Below are 24,757 nucleotides of genomic sequence, written 5' to 3' on the forward strand. Positions count from 1 at the left end.
AGAGAACTGAGATGGGAGAAGTTAGTTGAAGGTCCAGTTAGTGGGGGCCAGCGTTCATACCCAGCTCTGTCATTTTCTAAAGCCTGTTCTTTCTACCACACCCAGTAAGGGGAATGGTGCTGATTAGAGATGAAAGGGGAAAACCAGATAAATTAACAGTGCCTTTAAATACAAGAGATTTAAAAGCAGAGCAACTCTCTTTGTTCAGTTGCAGGTATGACATTAGAAATCCGGACACAACTTTTTAGTTCTTTGGCTTAATTTACAAACATGGTTAAGCAGCGTAGATGTGTTATTTTTGATATTGTTTTTGATTTTGGCTTTTAAACACTATTTCATAGAGTTATAATGAAATTCCCATAGTTGTTAATGTCAGCAAATTTGAAATCTGTTGCAGAAGAGTTCTCAAGTCCCAGAATTCCAAGTACTAGTATCTGATATTTGCATCTGACTAGTAATTAGTTTGATAATTTTTTATCAAATTAAAAAATTTGTGCGGTTTTGTACTAGGGGCAGGCCATATGTGAATATTTTTACCTCCAAAAATTATTTCAGTAGATACAGTTCATGTTTTAAAATCTGCCACTGTATGATAACCTTAACATTAAAATCATACAGTATAAAAAGTAGATACTGGTCTTTAGGAAAACATCTTTAAAAGTATATCGTGAAGGTGTAAGTAAGTACAGAGAGAAGACCACTTATATCTAAACAGAAACCCTCTTCTCTCCCAGGGCTGGTTCGGTGATTTCTTCCTGAATCTTCAGTGCCTTGATAGCTGAGAGTTCCTACCCTGGGTATATCTGCATAAAGCAGAGAGTCTAGTGAGTTATTTTCATCAGTAAAGCCTAGAGAACATTTCTCCAGTAATTTGTAACTTTGCTGATCTGAACATACCTTTTCATGTTGGATTTTTCCATTGGAGCTCACTCCTTGTAGAGTTTATGTAGACCCAAAATAAAACCCATCCTCAAAGGGTTGAAAGAAACAGTTTATTTGTAAATAAACAATAAATGCAATAAATTGCTTCTCCTTTATTTGCTATTTTTCCTGCTGTCTTTCTTTGGTGTTGGGAGAAACATTGCAGGAAAAAACGGTGCTCTTGTCTATCTTGTGGATTCCTACAAAAATATTTCCTGAGATAAAATTATCATATGGCAACAGTAATGATATTTAATAAAAGGACTAGTTGGGACATTGGCGGGGTAACATGAATTAAAAGCAATGAAGTGCATGGAACTTCCCTGGTGGTCCAGTGGTTAAGAACGGTGGTCCCTTCTTCTACTGCAGGGGCCACTGGTTCAATCCCTGGTCAGGGAACTAAGAGTCCACATGGCACACGGTGTGGTTAAAAAAAAAAATTAAAAAAAGAGCAGTGAAGGGCAGATTACAAGATGATGGTATTGGTCCTTGCTCTGTGAAGTCCCCCAGCCCCCCCACTTCCCTACAGATAAGAGGGGTCTGTAAGAGTGTGGAGGCCCAAGAAGGTAGACCAGGCTAACCAGTTAGAGCCAGCTAAGATGTAACACTACGATAGGAAGCTGATCTAAGATGCCTAAGGAATGTCACCAGGGAACTGTAATAGGAGCAACTGAATTGTAGCTTCCTGACCATCTTAGAATGGCTCCTAGGCCTTGGTCTGCAGCTGGGAAGCAGGTATTTCCCAGCTTTTTGTTTTTCTAGGTGAGGCAACCAGGGACCCATGTGGATTCCAACTAGAAATCCACAGAGCTTGGCTGGGGGACAGTCCAGGCTGGGTAGCTGGGCAGAGCTGTCCGCGGCAGTGAGACCCAGCCTGAGCTGTTGAACAGCAGTGTGCAGGGTCCCCTTCCAGATTCAGCTGTGTCATCCTCAGTCTTCTGTTTATAGTAGAGACTCTGCCTGCCCAGGAAACTAGAGGCTAACAAAGATTTGTCAAAGCTCTAGTCTGTCCAGAATTGGATTACAACTGGTGGTGTTATTGACACATTTTCTCTTTAAATACAGCGACAAAGTTAGAAAAATATCTCAGTACGTTCTTGGACTGTGTAGCACTTAAAGACCTTTGCTGCAAAAAATGCTCAGTAATATAGTATCAGTGGCCAGGAATAAAGTTAGAGACACAACTCTTGAATAGAAATGTTGGGTTTGGAAAAATCATCGGTAAGCAAAACCAACTAGAATAATAGTGTTCAATGAAAACGTTAACCACTAGAGGGAGAGTTACTGTAAATATACAAGTTTAAATGAATTTATGTGATTATCAGAACAAAAGTGAGAGAAAATAAAGGGAAGAGAATTAAGAGGGAGCTAAGACCTGAGATAAATACCTCTGGTTGGGAACGTGGGCGAGGGTAGTGTTGATGGATAAGTCATAGGCAAGTGTGTGTGTTCCCAAAAAATGAGTTGAAAGATAGGGGTTGAGAGACTTCTTGAGTTAGACTAACATATTTAGAATGAATGTTAAGTGGTAAAGTCATAGAAAGAAATGAAATATAGGCTTTAATGCCCCAAGTCACAGGAAAAGCAGACTGAATTCTCCCATCCATCAAAAAGCCACACAAAAGAAAGCAAAGATTGTTAAAGAGAATCTGAGTCATTTTTCCAAGCCTGGATCTGAGCCAGGTGAGCACGCAGGTGTTGTTCCCTTGGTTTTTGACACAGTTGAAAGCATATTATACAAGACAGTTTATATCTTATGGGAATTAAGGTGCTATTTGGAGTCTCCAGAAAATTGCCATGTAGAAGTCATTTAAAAAATATACATTTTAGTTTACTCACTAAAAATTTAGAATAAAGTTTGAGAGGATTTTTTTCAAGTTTGAATTCAGACCTAATTTCAGAAGAGGAGTCTTCCTCCTTTGGATTCATCTCTCTATATCAGGGATTGGCAGACTTTTCCCGTCAAGGGCCAGGTAGTAAGTAAGTTAGGCTCTGGCAGCCACTGATCTCTGCATCTCAGTGTATAAGCAGCGATTGACCATAGGCCAATGAAGGAGCAAGGCTGAGTGCTAATAAAATTGTATCCTCAGCGGCAGCGAGCAGGGTGGGTTTGGCCTGAAGGTTTGCTGACCCCTGCATCTGTTTGGTTCAGAGTGAGGTCGTTGCAGTCTCTTTGCAGTCAAGCCCCTGACATATGAATGACTTTCTTTCCAAGAGCATCTTAAATCCAACAGAGTTAGTCTAGGTACCCAACTAACACACTTGGCTATATAATACTGGACTATAATAAATGGCAACCCACTCCAGTAGTCTTGCCTGGAGAATCCCATGGACAGAGGAGCCTGGCAGGCTACAGTTCATAGGGCTGCAGAGTCTGACACGACTGAAGTGAAATAGCATGCAGTCTACTATAATAGGCTTATAATACCTTTCACCCAAATCATGCATAAAAAAACAAACACAAAAAGTAAAGCATTTTTAATCTTACAGGACAGTACCTTGAAAAGTTCAGCAATACAGTACAATGGCTGGTCAACAGGGGCTGGCACCGAGTGAACAGGCAAGAAGAGTTACTGACTGCTGGAGGGAGAGGATGTGGGAGATGGTAGAGCTGAAGGATCGTCAGCAATAGGAGACGGAGGGCCGGCTGCAGTGTCACTCACAGGGGACGCCGATGGCACAGGCTCTGGTTCCTTGGCCGGAAATAGATGCATGTTCGCCTCTTTGAATGTCTTAGCTGGGAGGTTCGTATGTAGGAGACTTTACCATCTTTGCACTCAGAAGTTAAGGAAAATTTCTGGCTTCCATGCATCTTCCTTGATGGACAAGTTTAACTATGTATCAGAAGTAAGCCTTATCTCTCTGGGTGAGAAATGGAAATGAGAGAATGCAGTACTTGGCATATAATCTATTGGATAGGATGAACCGTTTTTTTTTTTTTTTTTTGGTAAATTACTGGGTGGGCCAAAAAGTCTGTTTAGGCTTTCCAAAATTTTTTGGCCAACCCAATACGTAAGCGATATTGAAACACCCAATATTTTATGTGAAAGAAGTGCTTGGTTGTGTCGAAATGCTGCCCTGGCCCTTGAAGCATCCTTGGCTGAGACAGCGTGCATCTTTTTCGTTTCTGAATTCAGATCAAACTCCAGTTTTAAATAAGGAAACCAAGCAGAAGGCAGGCAGCCGGCCTGTTTCACAAAGGCTCTGGATCAGCAGCTCCCTCCCCGAGGGGGTGACTCTGGCCTGGGAGCCCCATAGCCACACGCGGGGCGCTTCCCCACCTCCGGGCGGGGGATCGGACCTGCCTTTCCCGGGGTGTGCCGCCTGAGGACAGGCCCTTACCGCTGGGTACACACGTGCCACGCAGACGCGCTCTGCCTTCTCAAAGGCTGCTCTTCCCGCTGGTCGGCCACTCCCTCTCTCCCTCCGATCTTTGAAGGTGAAGTTCATCTCCTCTGCCCACTTGTTAAAGCGGCTGCCCAGCCTACTGGCCCTCCATAGCCTCCCTGGTTTGGTTTTCTCCTGGCTTCCCTGGTGGCTAAGATGGTAAGGAATCTGCGTACCATGATGGAGATCCAGGTTCAATCCCTGGGTCAGGAAGATCCCTTGGAGAAGGGAACAGCTACCCACTCCAGTGTTCTTGCCCGGAGAATCCCATGGACAGAAGAACCTGGTGGGCTACAGTCCATGGGGTCACAAAAGAGTCAGACACGACTGAGTGACTAACACTTTCAACTTCTGGTTTTCTTCAGGGCCCTCCGCCTCTGTCCAGACGCTGTGGGTGCCACTTTTTGTCATCTGTAGAGTCCTTGTCACCTCTCTCTGCCCTTCCTCTTGTGTGAAGGTCAGGGTTTTCCTCTGTTGTGTTCAGGCTTCATCTCCAGCACCTAGAGCCAAGCGTGGCATGGAGGAGGAGCTCAGTAAAAAGTTAACAAATAAGCCATTTGATTTTTCTGGTCTTCCCTTCAGGGAACTCAGAGGAAGTTTCTCCTCCTACCTTTGTAAAAATAACAGAACTTAGAAAGTTAAACTGCCTGTGCCTGATAGAACTCTTTGGAGGCCCTCTGCATCCCTTGCCCTCTGTTAAGTATTTTCACAACCTTAAAATGACCTCATGGAATCCTCTGAACGACCCTGTGAAACACGACCCCTGATTTACAGGTGTGCAAAACTGCATCAGGGAGGAGTTAATCAGTGCTGGGGATGGCTGTGCCCATGGTGGTCACCCAGGGCCTATGGGTTTAAGGCTCCAGTCTTGGAAGAAGTAACTGTCTCAGAAAGCATTGCCCAGAGCGTATGCTGAGGCCCTTGGTGGGAGCTTCCCACTCAAGTAGGGCTGAGCTCAGGTGACCCTCTCTGAGCCATCATAGCCCCTCACCTTGCTGCCTGCTGTAGGGTGTGTGCCCAGGAGGTGGCAGGGTTGGCCTGGGGGCCACGTCAGGACCCCTTGCACACACTCCAAGTGGGTCTCCTCTGCCCCCCGGTCCCTGACAGCAAGGCCCCCACCTCTGGCTCCTGCCACATCCCATGTGACCTGACTTGGCCGTGGGCCACGGCTGGACTGGCCTTCAGTTCCTGGCACCCTCCCCAGCCCTGAACTTCGCTTAGCGTGGGTAACTTTGTTTCCCTTGAGGTCATCCTGATCTCCACCTTGGCCTTCCCTGACCTTGCTCTGACCAGAGAAGGCCGCCCCATTCTGTTCCCATAGACCCCACGCCGTTGGGTACCAATTGCTCTTGACTGATTCACTCCCAGATTGTCTTCCCAGCTGATCTCTGGGCACCCTGAGTTCAGGGACTGTGTCAGTCTTTCCATCACCGTGTCCTCCTAGAAACGGAACGCTCTTCAGCCCGCGTCTGCCTTACATCACTTTTTTAAAGCATCAGGAAAGGATTCCATTAAAAAATTTCTTTAAAAAATTAAACCACTTTTAGAAAATGAGAAAATATAGATAAGACAGAAATTAAGTTGAAATGCGGTGTTAACCACTGAATTTATGACCTGAGTGTGTGGTTAATCACTCAGTTGTGTCCAACTCTTTGCGACCCCATGGATTGTAGCCCGCCAGGCTCCTCTGTCCATGGGATTCTCCAGGCAAGAGTACTGGAGTGGGTTGCCATTTCCTTCTCCATCATGACCTATATTTTTCCATTAAAAATATCCACACATGGATGTTTATATGTGGTGCTCCGTTGCTCAGTCGTGTCCGATTCTGTGCCCCATGGACTGCAGCCTACAAGGCTCCTCTGTCCGTGAAATTTTCCAGGCAAGAATACTGGAGTGGATTGCCATGTAGTAGATATACATAAAAGTTACTTTATTTTTTTTTTAATTTTATTTTATTTTTAAACTTTACATAATTGTATTAGTTTTGCCAAATATCAAAATGAATCCACCACAGGTATACATGTGTTCCCCATCCTGAACCCTCCTCCCTCCTCCCTAAAAGTTACTTTAAAAAATGCAGACTGACTTCTTCCCTTTCCAGTAAATCATGTCCTCTTTTGGTTTACAGATGCCAGTCCCTCCCATCATTGGTAACTGCTGCATAGATTTCGTTGCATTTTTGCACCATTATTTATTTAGGTTAATTCTTTTACCTTTCAGTATAAATCAACACTCATCTGACATACTTACATTTAATTTTATGTTTTTCCTTTGCATTCTGCCTTTGGAAATAGAACTATCTGGTCTAAAAAATAAAGGTTGTGAGCATTTTCTTATCCTTTTTGTATCATTTTGAGGGAAGTACGAGAAAATCGCAGGTCGTTTCTCTAGAGTTTTTAATCCAAGGATCGTATCACTATAAAGTGAATGTGCTGTGCTCAGTCGCTTCAGTCATGTCTGACTCTTTGGGACCCCTTGGACCCTAGCCCGCCAGGCTCCTCTGTCCATGGGGTTCTCCAGGAAGGAATACTGGAGTGGGTTGCCATGCCCTCCTCCAGGGGATCTTCCTGATCCAGGGATCGGACCCACGTCACGTCTGCTTTGGCAAGCAGGTTCTTTACCATTAATGCCACCTGGGAAACCCCATAAAGTGAATGATTGTCCCCAAATATAAAAATAATCGTCTCACTTGACTCTGCACAGTGCTGAATACACCCCTCTTCTCCCCTTCCTCTCTCGCCCTCTGCTGAGACCCTCCCTAGGCTAGACTGGACTGGACTGCCCTCGCTCCTGCCTGTGGGCCCTGCCAGCCGCCTCTGAGCGTGGAGCAGAGTGTAGCCCTGGAATCCTGAGCTGGCAGAGGTGGGGCGGCACAGGATGTCTGTGGTTGGACCTGCCCGTGGGGGACCCAGCTCACCTGGGGTCCGTCGTCTGACTCTGTCCCTCAGCGTTGCTTCTGGGTTCCCTCTGAGAGCATTTGGGATTAGTGTCAGAGCTTTCTGTAAGTTAGAGACTTCAGTGGATTAAAGCGTGAATTGAAAAGTCCTCTGTACTATTTTTGGATTTTTTTTTTCTACCAAGGGGAGCATTTCTGATTTAACTGATTTGCTGGGCTGGGACAGTTGACTCCCTAGCTGCACTCTGAGATGATTTACTAATGCGACCACCCATGCTCCAGACAGTGAACCGGGACATCTGTTTGAGTGCATTGAGCATGCACCACTCAGCCATGCCTCTCCAGACCTCGACTGTACCCGAGGACCCCTGGTGACTTACCCAGGGCTGACAGCTTTTTGTTTTTTCCAACATTCTTTCCAGGGACTGTAGAAGAACCTCTGGTTCTCCTGCTTAGTGTTCTGGTAGGATGAGACTCTCCCTGGAGGAGGGCATGGCAACCCACTCCAGCATTCTTGCCTGGAGAATCCCACAGACAGAGGAGCCTGGTGGGCTACAGTCTATAGCGTTGCAAAGAGTTGGACACAACTGAAGCGACTTAGCAGGCAGGCAGGATGAGACTCTGTGGGCGTGACTCAGACTAGGATTTAGGTCCACGTCAGTGGCCCAGCATAGAGCTGATCTGTACGGCTGGAGGGAGAGGTGGACGTGGGTGGCAGCTGGGGGTCTGCCACGTTGATCACATTGTGTGTGACCAGTTAACCAGTTAAGCAGCGTGAGGTGTCCTCCCGTTTAGGAGCAGGTTGACTGTGTCTGTTACCGATTCCCCCTGAAGTTAACGTCCTTTTCCTCTGAACCAGGCCTTCAAAAGTGAAGCACACTGCAAGTGTTGTCATTCACCTTGGAGCACTTCCCTGTGAACTATTCCCCAAATTACGTAGCACCTTTAGACCTTTTTTCTTTGGCTGGAAGTGTTTTTGGAGTCTTAAGTCATACAAACAGGTGCCTTTGACAAACGAGTTTGTGGTACCTGAAGCCTCTAAATGAGGACAGGATTGAAACCTGAGCCCAGAAAGGTGGGGTGGAGCTCAGCTGATGGCAAGGCACAGGGTAGTGAAATTTCATGGAGTTCAGTCCTAAAGGAGATCAGTCCTGAACATTCAGTGGAAGAACTGATGTGGAAGCTGAAGCTCCAATACTTTGGCCACCTGATGTGAAGAGCCAACTCATTGGAGAAGACCCTGATGCTGGGAAAGATTGAGGGCAGGAGGAGAAGGGGATGATAGAGGATGAGATGGTTGGATGGCATCACCAACTTGATGGACATGTTTGTGCAAACTCCGGGAGATAGTGAAGGAAAAGGAAGCCTGGTGTGCTGCAGTAGACGGGGTCATAAAACACGACTGACTTAGTGACTGAACAACAAAACGAAACCACAGCCATTGTCCTGGAATAATGTCCTGGAATAACTGCATAATGTGATGTACTTATTCCATCTTAGGTTCCAAAACCCACAGGGAAATGGAGAAGCCTCAGGTAGTAATGTCTTCAAACAAGGGCAAAGCAGACATCAGAGTGGTTATGCTCCGGGGTTGGGGGGGTGGGGGCGGGAGCTGATCTTAACTAATCCAGGCCAGGAGGAGCACTGGTGCGTCGGATGAAAAGCACTGAGCTGGATCAAGGTTAAAAAGGGCACCTCTGGGATTCAAGCTTGTTTGAGAAAGAGGCTTCAGCCCTGCCTTCCTCCAAAGAGAATCTAGGGGCAGGGCACTTCATTACCCTGAGCGATTTTATTGCCACTCCCAAGAAATGGGGCTCCTCAAAAAAAAAAAAAACACATCACACAGCTAATCCAGGATAGCAAGTGTCCTTATTCACACACTGAAGACCCAAAACCAAGGATAACTGTTTTAGCTGTCTCCCCTCCCCAATTTTATCAAGGTATAGTTGACAATTAAAAATTATATATATGTAAGGTATACAACTGGATTTGATATGTGATGATTATCACAGCCAAATTAACACACCCGTCACCTCACATAGTTACTCTTTTGTTTTTGTTGCAAACACAGAAGAGTGACTTAATTGAGAGGTCCTGACTGAGGTGTTCCTTATCTGTGTGTATGTCTTAGCACTGTGTCGTGTCCGACTCTTTGTGACCCCATGGACTGTAGCCCACCAGGCTCTTCTGTCCAGGAAATTCTCCAGGCAAGAATATTGGAGTGGGTCGCCACTCACTTTTCTAATTCCTTATTTATATTTGCTGTTTAGTGCTCAGTCGTGTCTGACACTTTGTGACCTCATCGTCTGTCCATGGAATTCTCTAGGCAAGAATACTGGAGGGGGTTGCCATTTCCTTCTCCAGGGGATCTTCCAGACCCAGGGATTGAGCCCCGTTCTTCCACTTTACAGACAGACTCTTTACCATTTCTTTCAAGCAGGGATCAGCTTACTGAAACCTTAAAAACCTGAAAAGAAACTTTTTTGGGGGGTCAATATCACTACCTTTTTAAACAACATAGTTTTAGAGGGAACTTTTCATTAAGTTTTAAAAGTGAATTCATAAACAAAAGATCAGTTTCATGCTCTCTTATAAAAGGCAAGGCCCCTGATGAACCCAAGGTTCTCAGCACTGATCACTGTTGTTCAGTTGCTCAGTCGTGTCTGACTGTTTTGTGACCCCATTGTCTGTAGCCCTCCAGGCTCCTCTGTCCATGGGATTTCCCAGCCAAGACTACTGGAGTGGGCTGCCATTTGCTACTCCACGGCATCCTCCCAACCGAGTCTCCTGCATTGGCAGGCAGATTCTTTACCACTGAGCCACCAGGGAAGGTCTTATTGATCACTCTGAACTGGAGAATACTAGTGAAGTGAAGTGAAAGTCGCTCAGTCGTGTCCAACGTTTGTGACCCCATGGACTCTAGAGTCCATGGCATTCTCCAGGCCAGAATACTGGAGTGGGTAGCCTTTCCCTTCTCCAGGGGATCTTCCCAACCCAGGGATCTAACCCAGGTCTCCCGCATTGCAGGTGGCTTCTTTACAAGCTGAGTCACAAGGGAAGCCCAAGAATACTGGAGTGGGTAGCCTATCCCTTCTCCAGCAGATCTTCCCAACCCAGGAATCAAACCAGGGTCTCCTGCATTGCAGGCAGATTCTTTACCAGCTGAGTTATCAGGGAAGCCCCAGAGAATACTAGAGTGAGTTTCAAAGTCCAGTGTTGTTTTTGTTCTGAACAAGCACACACTGTCCAGCTGCTGAATCCACATGCACACTCAGCCCTGATGTGTGAACATCTGTCCCTACTTTCAAGGCAGAATTCCTAGGGGTGGAGGGGAGTGGGGACCAGCCTACCAGAAATCACAGTTGTGTGCAGATGTGGGGGAGCAGAGGCGACCTCTGGAGGGCTGTGGCTGCATCCTGGGCACGCCTGGGGTGTGTTCGGATTCTCCTGGGGCCAGGAGAGCCCTGACTGCATGGTGGGCAGAGGCTACCGGAGGAGCAAGTCTGTTTTGCCCATGATCTGCCTGCTACTCCGGGAGCGATCAGCACTGTGCAGACAGCTCTAGAGGATGCGGGTCCTGTGCCATCAAGGTCTTGTCCCCCACCCCCCACCCTTCAGCTGTCGTCTCGTGTGTCACACGGTAAAGACTCAATGCCCGTGAGTTCCACGAGAACCCCTCACCCCCCTGCATACACCAAGTGCTCAACAAATGTGAGTTCCCTTTCCTCCTTGGCCTGACTGGCAATTGGAGGGGTCACTTGATGGGTGAGGTGTAATGCTGCTTCTCTTTCATCATTAAGGAAATTGAAGACAGAAATGTTTTATCCCCGATGCTTGGAGGACTCAGGGCAGAGCCAGGGCTAGAACTCAGCTCCTCTCCATCTTGTCTGAGCTTCCTACCTCCATTACCACGTGTACATGTGAAAATACCCCAACTGGAGTAGTCACTCTTTCTAGAAACTGCTCATCAAATTCACCCAGAATCCTACCTTTTAACAGTTTGATTTTATAATTGTTGCTAAGAACAGAGGAAGTGAAATATAACCAACCAGGAGACTCTTTCAGAACAATCTACAAACACAGTTATAGTGATCCTTCCTCTTTTAGTGGCTCAGCCTCCTTTTGATCCCAGATAATTCTCCTAGCCTTCCCCTTGTTCAGTTGCTAAGTTGTGTCTGACTCTTGATGACCCCAAGGACTGCAGCATGCTAGGCTTCCCTGTCCTTCACAATCTCCCAGAGTTTGCTCAAATCCATGTTCATTGAGTCAGTGATGCCATCCAATCATCTAATCCTTTGTCGTCCCCTTCTCCTCCTGCCCTCAGTCTTTGCCAGCATCAGGGTCTTTTCCAATGAGTTGGCTCTTCACATCAGGTAGCCAAAGTACTGAAGCTTTAGCATCAATCCTTCCAATGAATATTCAGGACTGATTTCCTTTAGGATTGGCTGATTTGATCTCCTTGCTGGCCAAGGGATTCTCAAGAGTCTTCTCCAGCACCACAGTTTGAAAGCATCAGTTCTTTGGCCCTGAGCCTTCTTGATGGTCCAACTCACATCCGTACATGACTTCCCTAGACAATACCTGAGGTGACTTTGTAGCACTTCATTGTGGTATCTTCAGAAGTACATTTTCTATGAAACTCTCAGCTAACATTTGCTTTTCCAACTTAGACTCACCAGAAGTATTCTTAAAATGAATTCTGATTTTCTAAGATGGCAAGATACTTTATTTTTAAAATCTCGTTATTTTAACACTGCATTGTTAGGTGTGAGTTTCGACATCCCAGCAAGGAAAGCTGCAATCTCACCAGCTGCCATTTCACTTATGGTGCATTTTGTCAGATCTTATTTTATACAGTATATGCGAGCTATTAATGTGGATTCTACAGCCCCCAAAACTGTTATTTTTCAGGGTTGCAAAATTGTATTGTCAGAGCTTGTGGTGCAAATAACAGTATAGAGATTTCAAATAAGTGAACTTGAGAGTCTCAGTATTATTATCTTGGGCTGTTTAGCTGTTAGTGGAGCCAGACGCAGAACACCAGGGTCACAGGTTTGATCTGTTTCCTCTTATCTGTGAGCTCGGTCCACACATGCTTTACATGGCCATCCTTCAGTGCAGAGCCTTGGGGCGGCATGATCCTCCCAGGAACTGCAAGCAGAAGGCTCGCTCTACTAATGGGTAGACCAGTAGTTCTCATGCAAGCCACACATCAGCATCACTTGAGGAGCTTTTAAAAAATACTCCTACCTGGGGCCCCAAATATTTGGATTCCTTTGGTCCAGCCATGAGTATTTCTTATGTGCTGTGCTAAGTCACTTCAGTCGTGTCCAACTCTGTGCGACCCTATGGACTTTACAGCCCGCCAGGCTCCTCTGTGCATGAAATTCTCCAGGCAGGAATACTGGAGTGGGTTGCCATCTCCTTTTGAAAACTGCCTTTTGGCTGCATTGCTCTGTTTGGCTTTTGCTGTGTCGTTAGGCTTCTAGGGCATGACCGAACAGTTAGGAGTTTCTTCAGTAACCTTGAGATCTGGTTGTTTCAAACATGATATGAGACATTTTGAGAGATCAAGTTGCATTCTAATCAATGCCTTAAGATCCACATCTGTTTTCTTTTTCTTTTAAAATTGATTTTGAATTGGAGGATAATTTCTTTGCAATATTGTATTGGCATCTGCCATACAGCAACATGAATCAGCCCTAAGTATACATATGTCGCCCCGCTCTTGAATCTCCCTCCCACCCCCTACTCCATCTTACCCTTCTAGGTCATCACAGAGTACAGGACTGGGCTGCTTGTGTTTTACAGCATCTTCCCTTCAGCCGTCTGTTTTATATATGTTAATGTGTGTGTCTCAATGCTCCTCTCTCAGTTCATCCCACCCTCTCCTTCCCCCGCTGTGCCCACACGTCTGTGCTCTGTATCTGCATCTCTATTCCTGCCCTGCAAATAGGTTTATGAATACCGTTTTGCTAGTCTGTTTCCTTGTTCTTTCAAAGTTTACCCTGAATGTGAACATCTTCTGACAGGTGTTGCCAGCAATATGCTTGTGTTACAGTTAAGGACAGAAACAAGGGGTGCTGTGTATATCCAAGGAGACTCGTTAGTGCTTACACGTGCTTGAACTGTTTTAGAAGTGAATTACTTCAGATGTGTCGGTGTGTCTGGTTGGAGGCTTAGTATCTGCCACTTGGTTCATTTAACTTTTGCACCAAGATTCATGTCAAAATACGAGAGAAGTGATTACTTGAAAGAGGCCAGCAGTCTGGGCGTTCTCCTCGTAGACATCTGAGGGGGCCTCGCTTTCACCCCCACCTTGAGTTGGGTTCTACGTTACTGGGCTCCATCTTCCTCGTGCCTTTGGCTTGTTCTCTGGTTCTCCCTTGGAACATGCTCCTTCCAGGAGCATTTACAATCTGCTCTTCACTGACGCCTTCCAGACAGCCTGTTTCAACGTGGCGCTCTCATTCATTTCACGGATGTCACATTTCTCGTTTGTTCCACACAAGCTTGTGCTGGCTCCCAGTCTGCCGCAGGCTGAGCTTCGGCATTTCTTACCTTGGCGAGTCTTGTCTTCCTGTGCAGGGGGTGCTTTCTATTTCTCTGGAGACAGAGCAGGTCCTAGGTTGGTTCCCACTGGATTTAGTTGAAAGTCTAGCCAGAAGATCAGTGTTGTGTGTCAATGTTGATTGTCTTATTTCCATCATATAAAGACACTGTTTTGGGGGGAGGTGGGTGTAGAATAGGGAAGCAGAGCAGAAGGGAGGGCAGGTGTCCTGCTGTTACTTTGAGCCACTTCAGCGGGTCAGGTGACAGTTTTCATAACAAATTGGCCACTGACGTTGACCTGTATGCTTGTGTGAGTTGTTAGCGTTCTGAAATATCCAAGCAAAGAAAATGAACTCAGTGAGAATGAAGAGGGGCTTCCGACGGGTTCACCTTTTTACCTGAGACAGTGATGGAGATTAGGCATGGAGACGTCTAGCTGAAGAAAGCAGTTTTAGTTGAGCTGTTAAGGATGGGTGGATATTGACCACGCATATTAGGACTAAGCTGCTTTGTTACTCAGTACCTACATCAGTGCCAACAGAGGTGGTCTCAACACCGAGCCCTTGCGGGTGATGAGAAAGAAAGGCAGGCTCCTGCCCTTGACTAGTTGCCAGGCTGGCAGGTGGTAAATTGGGCTGGATCTTGTGTGTTGCAGGAATGGAAAGAAAGAGAAGTAAAAGAGAGATTTTGTGTGTAATCTGATGATGCTCCAGGCAGGTGGTGGCAAAAAGGAAGAGACATATTTGAGAATTTAAACCACTAGCTTCTGGCAGGAATATACAAATGGGTTCTCCCAGAGAAGGCTTTGCATGCTGAGCTTAAACCCAAGCAGGAACTTTTATAGAAGGCTGTTCATCCTCACAGACATTCCAACTCCTCCATGTCTTTTAATCTGTGTGATTCTCTTCCCGCATCCTGGAATGAGAAGCCTTTCTTCCCCCATGTCCTGAGTTCGGCACGTGGCTGCTTCCTGCTGAGAACATGCTCAAGGTTCCCTCCTCCCTGAAGGTTCCCATGGACCTCAGCAGGCTTTGCTGTATTGCTTTCTTCCCACCTGTGCCCTCTGGTGGGCTCTGTGCCCCATCGGAATAGGGACATTATCTTTCCTACATGACCTGACCTCTACTCCCATTCCTAGCAGAAGCAGCAGCTCACACTTTAACAACTCACATTGGGACTTGGCTCAAGGCTACATAACTCCAAGGGGGGATTTGTGGGGAGCACTCCAAGCTCCCTGTGATCCAGCCTTCCTGACACTGCTGTCCCTTTCCTGGGTCTCCCAGGGCTGTTTAGTGTGGGTGACTGAGCTCCGTTCCATCAACCATGGAGGGGACAGAGTGGACCAAAGGAGTCTGTCTGCATGGTGCTCTCACAGAGCCTTGACCTTGATTGTAGAGCAGAGGGTTAGCTCAGTGCTTTATTCTCTAGTCTCAACACTAAAGAAGTGTCTGTCACACAGCTTCTGTGAAAGTGGAAAAGTGTCATGGGTAAGTACTGAACAAGTGTAAGTTTGTATCTTCACGACTGGAACCTTGAGTGGTAGCCAGCAGGGTTTGAGATGACCGAAGCTGGATGCCCCCGATCAATGTCCTGTGAGACTCCCAAGAGGGCACTGGGCGAAGAGAGCCCCCGTGTCCTTGGTGGGTGGCAGGTAATGATGGAGAACGTCCTGTGCCTCTTGTTCCCTCCCAGAGTGCTGAGCAGATCACTGCGCTGTGTAGGAATTTTAACGACACCCAGGCCAACGGCATGGAAGGGCCAAGGGAGGGTCAGGACCCTGCTCCAAGGCCACTGGCTCGCCACCTCTCTGATGCAGATCGCCTCCGGAAAGTCATCCAGGAGCTCATGGACACAGAGAAGTCCTATGTGAAGGTAACAGAAGATGCCGTCCTGATTCCCTGCTCCCCTCTTGTGATGGCCAGCTGTATGTTGGCAGGGGCTCCTGGCTGTATTTACCCGGGACCCTGCCACTCACCAGGGAGATGCCTGCTCCTTGAAGTGGCAAATTGCTGCCGGGGAGGGCGAGAGGGTGGAGGAGCTGAGCGGGCTTGCAGAATTTAGAATCCCCGCTCATTCTGTTACCAAGGTAGCGTTCACTATGGAAACAGATGTTCTAGTTTGTCATTTGCAATCTGTGGGAAGGGAACCTGCACTGGTTTAGGGAAAGGGGGACGGAGATCACTTTAGGTGATGAGGAACCAGGGAGCAGTGTGTTCGCAAGCGGCTGCTGGCATGGGCCCCAGAGGACAGGCATCACCGTGCAGGCCAGAGCCCCACAGGGGAGGCACTGGGCATCACTTGGGCATCCCCAGCCACCACACAGAGCAGCGGCTGGGCCTTTCACAACCCAGGGAGATCATTTATTTATCTCAGGGGCTCCAGTTAGTAGTTTGGGAAACATTTTACAAAAAAATGCGGGTGCCTGAGAAGACAGAGTTCTTTTGCTTGAAGTATTTGCTGAAACGATTTTAAACTCGCTTCCTCGGCCACTTGCTGGCAGCAGAGAGGCGCAGAATCCAGGCCTGGCCTTGCCTCCACCTGCCGGCGTGGCCTTGGGCGGCCCCCTCCGAGCCCCTCATGGGGTCTGAGACCAGGGGCATTCTTGTCCCAGGTCTAACACGCTGAGTTCTGAATTAGGCTTTGGCACATGTGCCAGCGTGCACACACACGCTCTCACCTTTCTGCACAGACATATCTGAGCTTCTGCCATTTATTAACATCACTATCATTTTATCTGAACTTTGCCAGAGCCTCACCCAGGGCCTTTGGGAGAACGAACGAGGCAGCCTGGGAGAAGCGCAGGGGACAAAGGAGAGCGGCAGAGATGGCAGTTTCACGGCCTTTCCTGCCATGTCTCATTCTGCATCGAATGGGGGGAGATGAAGTGCATGTCCAGGGAGTTGACAGTGGCCATGCCCAGCAGGGCGGGCACTGTGGCCACTTGATGATGTTTGAGGAGCGCCCACCCGCAGGGCCGAGGGCACAGTTGAGAGTGGAATCCAAGCCCCTTTTTATTCCTGTTGTTGTCGTTATATTTAACTGCTAGAGCACTGGATCCAGGAGGGTCACTGCATCGTGACGCTAGTCTGGGACCGAAATGGATGCTGTGGGCCAAGCGAATAAAAAGGGCGGCTCTCCTTTCTTTCTGCGAGAACCCCGCCTGTCGTCTCCCCTGGGCCCCCGTGTTGCAGCTCAGGGCGGCCGGCCTCAGTGTGTCACTGCTCATGGGCACGAGTGACCTCGGCCCACCACCGCCTCTGATGAAAGACCCAGCACCTGGTACCTACTGTGATTCGTGCGTGTGCACGTTATTTTTTAACTTCTTTTTGTTGCTGACATTGAACATGGACTTCTACTTGTCCTGTAACCTGCACCTCTGCACTTGACTTGGAGTTTGCAGCGCTCATGTGTTCCCTGAGAGACGCTCCAGGAACTTGCCCACCTCTCTCTGCTCTGAAGCAGCTGCTGTGGGGTTCTTGGAGGCTGGTTAGACCAGGGCTGTTTGATTGTGAAACCCTCAGGGTCACTTGCTCCCAGGACCTGCACCACAAGGTTCTGGAGGCTTCTAACCTTAGCAAGCTCTCCAGAACTGGATTTCTCGATTGTAAGAGGAGTCAGATGTAGTCACCTACTTCTAATACTCTGTGACTCAAAATTCTTCAGAATCACTGAACAAGAAAAAAAAAATCTTTCCCATCTCTAGAGAGGCCTGGCGTGCTGCGATTCATGGGGTTGCAAAGAGTCGGACATGACTGAGCAACTGAACTGAACTGAACTTGGCTTCAAATTATTAAAAACAAAACAAAACTTATCTAAAGAGTTTTGTAAATACATCAACTCCCACTATTCTGTGCTGTCAGAGCCCAGGTTTAGTGAAGACTCAAAGATGGCCTAGATGGTAAACATCATGATGTTCATCTCTGGAAAATTTTTCTTGCACTTGAGTTTGGGAGTTTGAAATTCTGATAATGCGTGAAGCTGAAGAGCTCCCAAGACCTCGTCCTGTCCTCCTCAGCTCAGCTGTCCACGCTGGAGCCGTCGCCCGGCTCCCTGAGGCAGAGGAGGAAGCCGGGTAGGCCGGCAGACATGGGCACGCCTGACAGAAGTTCCTGGCCAAACCTCAGTTCTCTGCAGGGAAAGGAGTGTTCCTGCTGGAGCAGCTGAAAGATCCTGGCTCTGCCAGTAAAACATTCAAATACGCAGAGTAGGTGATCGAGCCATAAAGAAAAATGTGGAATGCAGACGCTGATTGTATTGTGCTGTTAACCTCTTTGAATTAGGTGAGCAAGGAACCACCAGCTTCAGGGCCAAGTCTCTCAACCAGACATAAGCGTCATTGTTCTTAATACCAGTGCAAGGTGCGGCCAGAGCAATGCTTGGGTGTTTTGGAGACTCACGGGTTAAAGACTGTCATCTTTTGTCTTTCAGGATCTGAGCTGCCTCTTCGACTTATATTTGGAGCCACTTCAGAGTGAGACCTTTCTTACCCAAGATGAGGTAAATAACTTCCTTCACTCAGTCCACCGACCCACAGGTTAGTCTCTGCTTGCCTTTAGTTCAGGGGTCACCCAACTCCTGGGCCATGGTACCGGTACTGGTCCACGGCCTGTTAGGAACTGGGCCACACAGCAGGAGTGAGCAGCAGGTGAGCGAGTGAAGTTTCGTCCGTATTGACAGCCACTTCCCGTTGCTTGCATTACCGCCTGAGCTCCGCCTCCTGAAGGATGAGTGGGGCATTCGATTCTCATAGACATGAGAACCCTACTGTGAACTGCGCATGCAAGAGATTGAGATTGTTCACGCCTTGTGAGAATCATCCTGGAACCATCCCCTCCCTTCCACCCCTGGCTGTGCAAAAATTGTCTCCCGTGAAATTGGTCCCCCCAAAAGGCTGGGGACTGTAGTAGACCTCCTAGATTTTATCTAGTGGTCCCAAAGGAACTAGAGACTTAGGGATCTTCAGAGAGACCTAGGCGTGGCCTCCTGCAGAGCTGTTTATGTGGCTTCTGTCCCCTGAAGCACAGTGGCAGCAGTTAAGAGCGACTGTGCCCTATTTGTAGTAGAAGGTGTGACCCAAATTACCTTTTAATATGTGACTTTTTAGTGTTAACTCACAGTTATTAATTCTTTCTTACTGACTTCCATTCCCCGCCAACCCCACACCCCACCCCTCAATTTGAATTCTGAAAACTTGACATCCCCTTAAAAACGTATTCTAGAATTACAGGGACCAGAGATGTATATGACCCTCTGTGTATGAACTCTGTCCCCTCATGAATACGCTGTCTTCTTTAAAGGATTTACTTCTGTCTCCTTCTTGGTGAATGACTGTGGTTCGTTTGTACATCTGGGAGTTCAGAGCGGTGTCTAGATCTTCATCGCTAACACCCTCTTTTCAAATCCTGGTCTTCACTCAGATGGAGTCACTTTTTGGAAGCTTGCCAGAGATGCTTGAATTTCAAAAGGTGTTTCTCGAGACCCTGGAGGATGGGATTTCAGCGTCGTCGGACTTTAACATACTTGAAACCCCCTCGCAGTTCAGAGTAAGTATTGTAGATGTAGGTTTAAAGCAAATAGAGGTGGGTACGGTGCAGAGTTCTCCCCTGGAAGAGAAAGCAGTGCCCCTCGACTGTTGAAAAGATAAGTTCTGTGTTGCCATTCCTCTGGCAGGTGGCAAAAAAAGGCTCTGCTTTTCCCTCGAGTAAATGCTCTGGGAATCAGGTGTCTGGGCAGTCCAGCTTTTATGGAGTCTGCCTGCTGTTGACAAGTCCGGGCTCCCTATTCAGCTCTGCCCAAGGCTCTGCAGGGCAAGTGCTGCTGAGGAAGGAGCACCTCCTGCATCTGATTCTGCATCTCTGTGGTCATGTGACTTTGGGAGGAGAGCACAGGTTTTCACTTGTTGCAAGAGAGCATCCTTTTCTATGGAGCCCTGTCTCCAAGCAGGCATTGGTGACTGGCAAGAGGACTCCCCTGTGGCTCAGACGGTGAAGAGTCTGCCTGCGATGCAGGAGACCCAGGTTTGATCCCTAGGTCGGGAAGATCCTCTGGAGGAGGAAATGGCAATCCACTCCAGTATTCTTGCCTGGAAAATCCCACAGACGGAGGAGCCTGGGGGGCTATAGTCAGTCCATGGGGTCACAAAAAGTCGGACATGACTGGAGCCGCTTCATTTTTTTTTCCATGAGGTCCTTCTAGGGAGGGAAAGGCAGAAGACAGTAGAAAGGGACTAAGGAAATACACGGCGAGCATCATTTGTCCTAAGTAAGGCAGAGCTGGCTTTATTAATGAGCCTCTCAGATTATTATATCCTGTCATGTCGGATGTATTTTTTTAGATAGAACTTTCTTTCTTGTCCTTGCCTGCACACTGTGTCAAGAGGCTCTGCTGCCAGAAACTTCTCAGTCAGACTGAAGATCTACTAGAGGCATGCCTGGGCTGTCGTCCATCAGCTGGGCAAATGGCGCTCCCTGGCTTCAGTCAATGCCTTCCTGAAGCACAGTGCCCTGGTGTCTGAAAGATGAATACCGTGGAGACAGCAAAGCGGTCAGATGCCAAGCTGAGCCAGCAGACATCGAATGAACCACGTCTGATGTAACTTTCCCTCTCTTTCTAGAAACTGCTGTTTTCCCTCGGAGGCTCTTTCCTTTATTATGCGGACCACTTTAAACTGTATAGCGGATTCTGTGCTAATCATATTAAAGTACAGAAGGTTCTAGAGCGAGGTAAGTGGCTCACGTTTTATAGCTATACTTTTGAAATTGTTAGAGTAAATTTGTATTCATTAAGGATAAGTGTGATTTTAATGGGGTGTGCTCCATTGTTGGCCTTGAAATGAACAAACATTAGAGGGGGAGGTTCCAAACTTATCTCAGTTTTCTGGTAACAGTGAATGTGTGTGCCTTAGAGCCGAGATGTTGCTTGGCTATCACTTTGCTGTTAAATTACATCTGCATTCTTTTTTCACCAACTCTTTTTTCCTTGCTCTAAAAACTTTTAACCAACCATATAAGCCCCTGGAGGGAGTAGAAAGAGATGTATGGTGTTTTCTTTCTTGTTAACCTTTTTCTTAAGCCTGAGGATCCACTGCAAAAAACCACCACGAGATAACTACTACTAAACTCACAGGACGTGTGTTAACTAAAATGAAAACCTCTTAAGTGAAGCTGGTTTTTATCACAGCCCCTAGCTTGTCACTGAAGTACCTTTTCTCTCTCTGCATTGTTATCCTCTTATTTTATTTGACTGACTTTAAGCGAAGACTTTTACATTTTTGAAGTCCAAGTAGACAGCGGTAGCAAACCCGTCTCGCTCTTCCCCTTCATGTCAACAGCAAACGTTACTCTTGGAGCTGGAGAGATGCCTGAATTTTGGCCCCTGACTTGCAGTGGGTCAGCTTGGGCCAGACGGTCAGTGCACTGATCCTCCTGGGTTTTCAGTGGCCAGCCAGCCCGTCATCTCAGCCTGGGAAGTCTATCCAGAGATTTGATGGCCGCAGTGACCTTCTTCATGTGTAGGATATTGGAGGGAGTGTGTGTGTCATAGTCACCATCATCAAGTCAACAACCCTATGTCCAAGCTATTCCTGTAATACCTGTTGATGAAAATAATAAACAGACAATAACAGGAATAGGAGAAAGTTTTATTTGAGCCAAACTGAGTAGGGTCTCAAACAGCCAGACATGACCGAGCACAAGGAGCCTAGCCCAGAAGACAGCTTCTGTGATTACTCTCTCAGGGTGTGCTCCAGAGAAGCAGGGCTGCCAGCAGTTTTCTGTCTTGTCAGAACAAAGAATATCAAATAAGTCAAGAATACATTCCTTCAAGGTTCCAAGAAAACCAGATTGGCACGTACAGAGCCAGTCAGTATGGCCTTGGCACCTGGGAAGGGAGTTTTATCATGGAAGGAGGACCCACATTGGTGTCCCAGGTTGGGAGGCATTTAATCTTTATTTTTAACACAGATCATCTTTACTTCTGGTCAGTGCACCCTTTTCTTTAATAATTAAAGAAGATGCACAATGTCTGTTTGATAGTTCACAAACAGGCTGTTTTCGTTGGTATAAAATTCAAGTTAACTCAGGTATAAGCCAGGATGACTTCCCCACACATTTCTTTTATTATTCCCTGAACCAGAAATGCTTAAATGTTATTACCAAAAGCTTCTTTCAGTCATCACATAACTCATTAGGCATGGGATTAGAATTCTCAAATTTGTCTCTCTCAGAAGATAGGTTTCTATCTCGTTCTTCGGAATTCTCATTTCTGGTGGCAGAGATGAGAGGACGCCTTTAAGCTCAAGGTCATGAGCAGCAGTAATGCAGTCTGCATGGAGACCGTCAAACAGAAACAGGTCCCCAGGGGTTGCTCCTGTTCTGCGCGGGTCCTATAGAGGAAGGCATCTTATGAAAATATATGTCATCCTAGTTAAGGTCATCTGAACTGTCTCCAGGAAAGGTCACCAGGCTACCTGCATTCTCTCAAGTGTACTTGCAGATCCTTTAGGATCTGAACCCACTGACTCTTGAACTCATAATATAAAATTCCCGGGAGAAAGAAATGATTCCCGCGAGAGGTGAATGCTGCCTTTGGAGTTAAGGTTGCCCTCGTGTGCTTACTCTTGTGAAGATCTGCCACCTGTCTGGAAGCCAGTGAATCAGGGCTGTTGTCCGTGACAGTGGCAAGCGTTTGAGAGGCTTTTGTATTGGAACGTTTTTAGTTGTGTCAACAGGATAGGAGCAGCCAAGCTGCATTTCAAGTCCCTTTTCTCTCTCATCAAATGCTTCCTAATGGCGTTGCCATGAAGAATCGAGTGTGTGCTTCCATATGTCTATTTCAGAACCGGGGAGTGGTCTCTCTGTGGTGTCACGAGGGTGTGGAGGGTTCCTTCAGATACTGCGAGTGTTCAGTCACGTCCACGGATGCAGTTCTGCCCTTTAGTTTAAAACCCAGAACTTCATAGCATCTTAGAATAGGCTCAAGTTGAAAAATGGAGTCTTAGAGTGCTACCCTCTAGATGAAGTCTTAGAGGTTAACAAGACACAGCCCAAATCTATCTTGTCTAGTTCTTTAAACCAGAGACAACTACTTTCCTCTGAGGAATGCCTTCTTGGCAGTATAATAAACTAAAAGCATACAGATGGTTTACTCAGTTCCTTGTCGCAGAGATGAACGGTCATCTCACCATCCACGCTGTCTCGTAGCCATTTTCAAAATGGTACTGCACCTCCTACAAGTTGTATTTTGCCTTTTGTATAAAACCCCAAATAAAGGTTTGTCTTCCTTCAAATTGGCTGAATTCCAGCGGCTGGTGGACCAGTGCCAGCATGTGGAATCCAAAGCAACAGCTGAGGTGTCCACAAGCACTCTGAAACATTAAATGCACTTGGGCTCACGAGTGGACCTTCATGACACTGCACAGAGACAGGGTTTTCACTGCCCAGGGGGGTCTGAATCTGGTGGAAGGCATAGACTGCTCGGAGCTGTGGAGATGGAAGCTGCAGTGCTTGTCAACTTATTTTTAAAGGAAAAGGAAAAAAAAAAAGATCTCGCTTTAAAAATAGCCCTTAAGTGTACAGAGTAAGTAGCAATCTGTCCTAGGTCAGTGGAAAAAAAAAATACTGGTTTGTTTTGCTCTATGAATTTTGTGAATGGTATGGTGTAGGTTCTAAAATGTCTTGTAGGTCTTCATAGAACCATTCAACTTCAGCTTCTTCAGCGTTACTGGTTGGGGCATAGACTTGGATTACTGTGATATTGAATGGTTTGCTTGGAAATGAACAGAGATCATTCTGTTGTTTTTGATCTCCATTCTGAAGGAGATCAGCCCTGGGATTTCTTTGGAAGGAATGATGCTAAAGCTGAAACTCCAGTACTTTGGCCACCTCATTCGAAGAGTTGACTCATTGGAAAAGACTCTGACGCTGGGAGGGATTGGGGGCAGGAGAAGGGGACAACAGAGGATGAGATGGCTGGACGGCATGACTGACTCGATGGACGTGAGTCTGAGTGAACTCCGGGAGTTGGTAATGGACAGGGAGGCCTGGCGTGCTGCGATTCATGGGGTCACAAAGAGTCAGACATGACTGAGCGACTGAACTGAACTGAACTGATGGTGTAGGTTTGGATAGTACTGTTTTGTGGCTTTATGAATTATTTGGTATAGACGCTGAAAAAGTGAGTTTCAATCTGTCTTGTGGGTCTGCAGGTGAACGTGCCTTTAAAGTCAGACTCCATTGCATTTTGACTCCATGTTCTTCTTTGGTCTGTGGCTGGGGCCCTTCTGGCAGCCCAGCAAGCTCCCTTTGTTTGTGGGATTCGTCACCAAGCGATGATGCTGAGTCCTTGTTGACAGCGGGTGCATGACCCACTGGTGCAGGTGGTTTTTTCCTGGAAGGATGTCATTAGGAGGGCTGTAGCAGTGGATCATCTGTAATTCCATTAAAACCTAAAGGAAGTGGAATTTACATCATCCTGCTGTGCTCTTCTAAGGGTCTTTTAATCCATCTGCTTGCAGCTAAAACTGATAAAGCCTTTAAGGCTTTTCTGGATGCCCGGAACCCCACCAAGCAGCACTCCTCCACGCTGGAGTCTTACCTCATCAAGCCAGTTCAGAGGGTGCTCAAGTACCCGCTGCTGCTCAAGGAGCTGGTGTCCCTGACGGACCACGAGAGCGAGGAGCACTATCATCTGACGGGTAAGAAGCGGGGGCCGAGGGGGGACCTGACAGCTGCCTGGTGTCACATTCGGAATGCTTCTCAGCATCGTGATTATTCACCTTTAGGTACCATTTAGTGTGTGCAAATAGCTAGGCATTATGGCCACCCCTGTAGATGGGCACAGCATTTCCAATTATCTCATTGGAATAGCCCTTTGGAGGGACGATTCCATTTTCAAAGAACATAATTTAAGCTCAGGGAGTTGAAATAAATTGCTTCAGGTCACGTGTCTAACAAATAGTGCTGCCAGGACCTGTGCCCGGGCCTGTTCCCCCACAACTTTGTG

At 47.1% G+C, this 24,757-nt stretch overlaps 1 protein-coding gene across 8 annotated transcripts in view; it reads left to right on the forward strand.

Annotated features, from left to right (window-relative positions):
• The window catches only part of TIAM2 (TIAM Rac1 associated GEF 2), a 236,290-nt gene that overhangs the window by 198,824 nt on the left and 12,709 nt on the right, over positions 1-24,757 (forward strand). For all 8 annotated transcript variants that reach the window (XM_070796428.1, XM_019967625.2, XM_019967622.2 and 5 more), the window contains 5 exons: positions 15,449-15,628; positions 18,185-18,253; positions 19,174-19,299; positions 20,370-20,478; positions 24,270-24,449. In XM_070796428.1, the coding sequence (XP_070652529.1) occupies positions 15,449-15,628; positions 18,185-18,253; positions 19,174-19,299; positions 20,370-20,478; positions 24,270-24,449 (664 nt within the window). The remainder of the gene's footprint in view (positions 1-15,448; positions 15,629-18,184; positions 18,254-19,173; positions 19,300-20,369; positions 20,479-24,269; positions 24,450-24,757) is intronic.

Source organism: Bos indicus, chromosome 9 (assembly GCF_029378745.1).
Source record: "Bos indicus isolate NIAB-ARS_2022 breed Sahiwal x Tharparkar chromosome 9, NIAB-ARS_B.indTharparkar_mat_pri_1.0, whole genome shotgun sequence".
NCBI lineage: Eukaryota > Metazoa > Chordata > Mammalia > Artiodactyla > Bovidae > Bos > Bos indicus.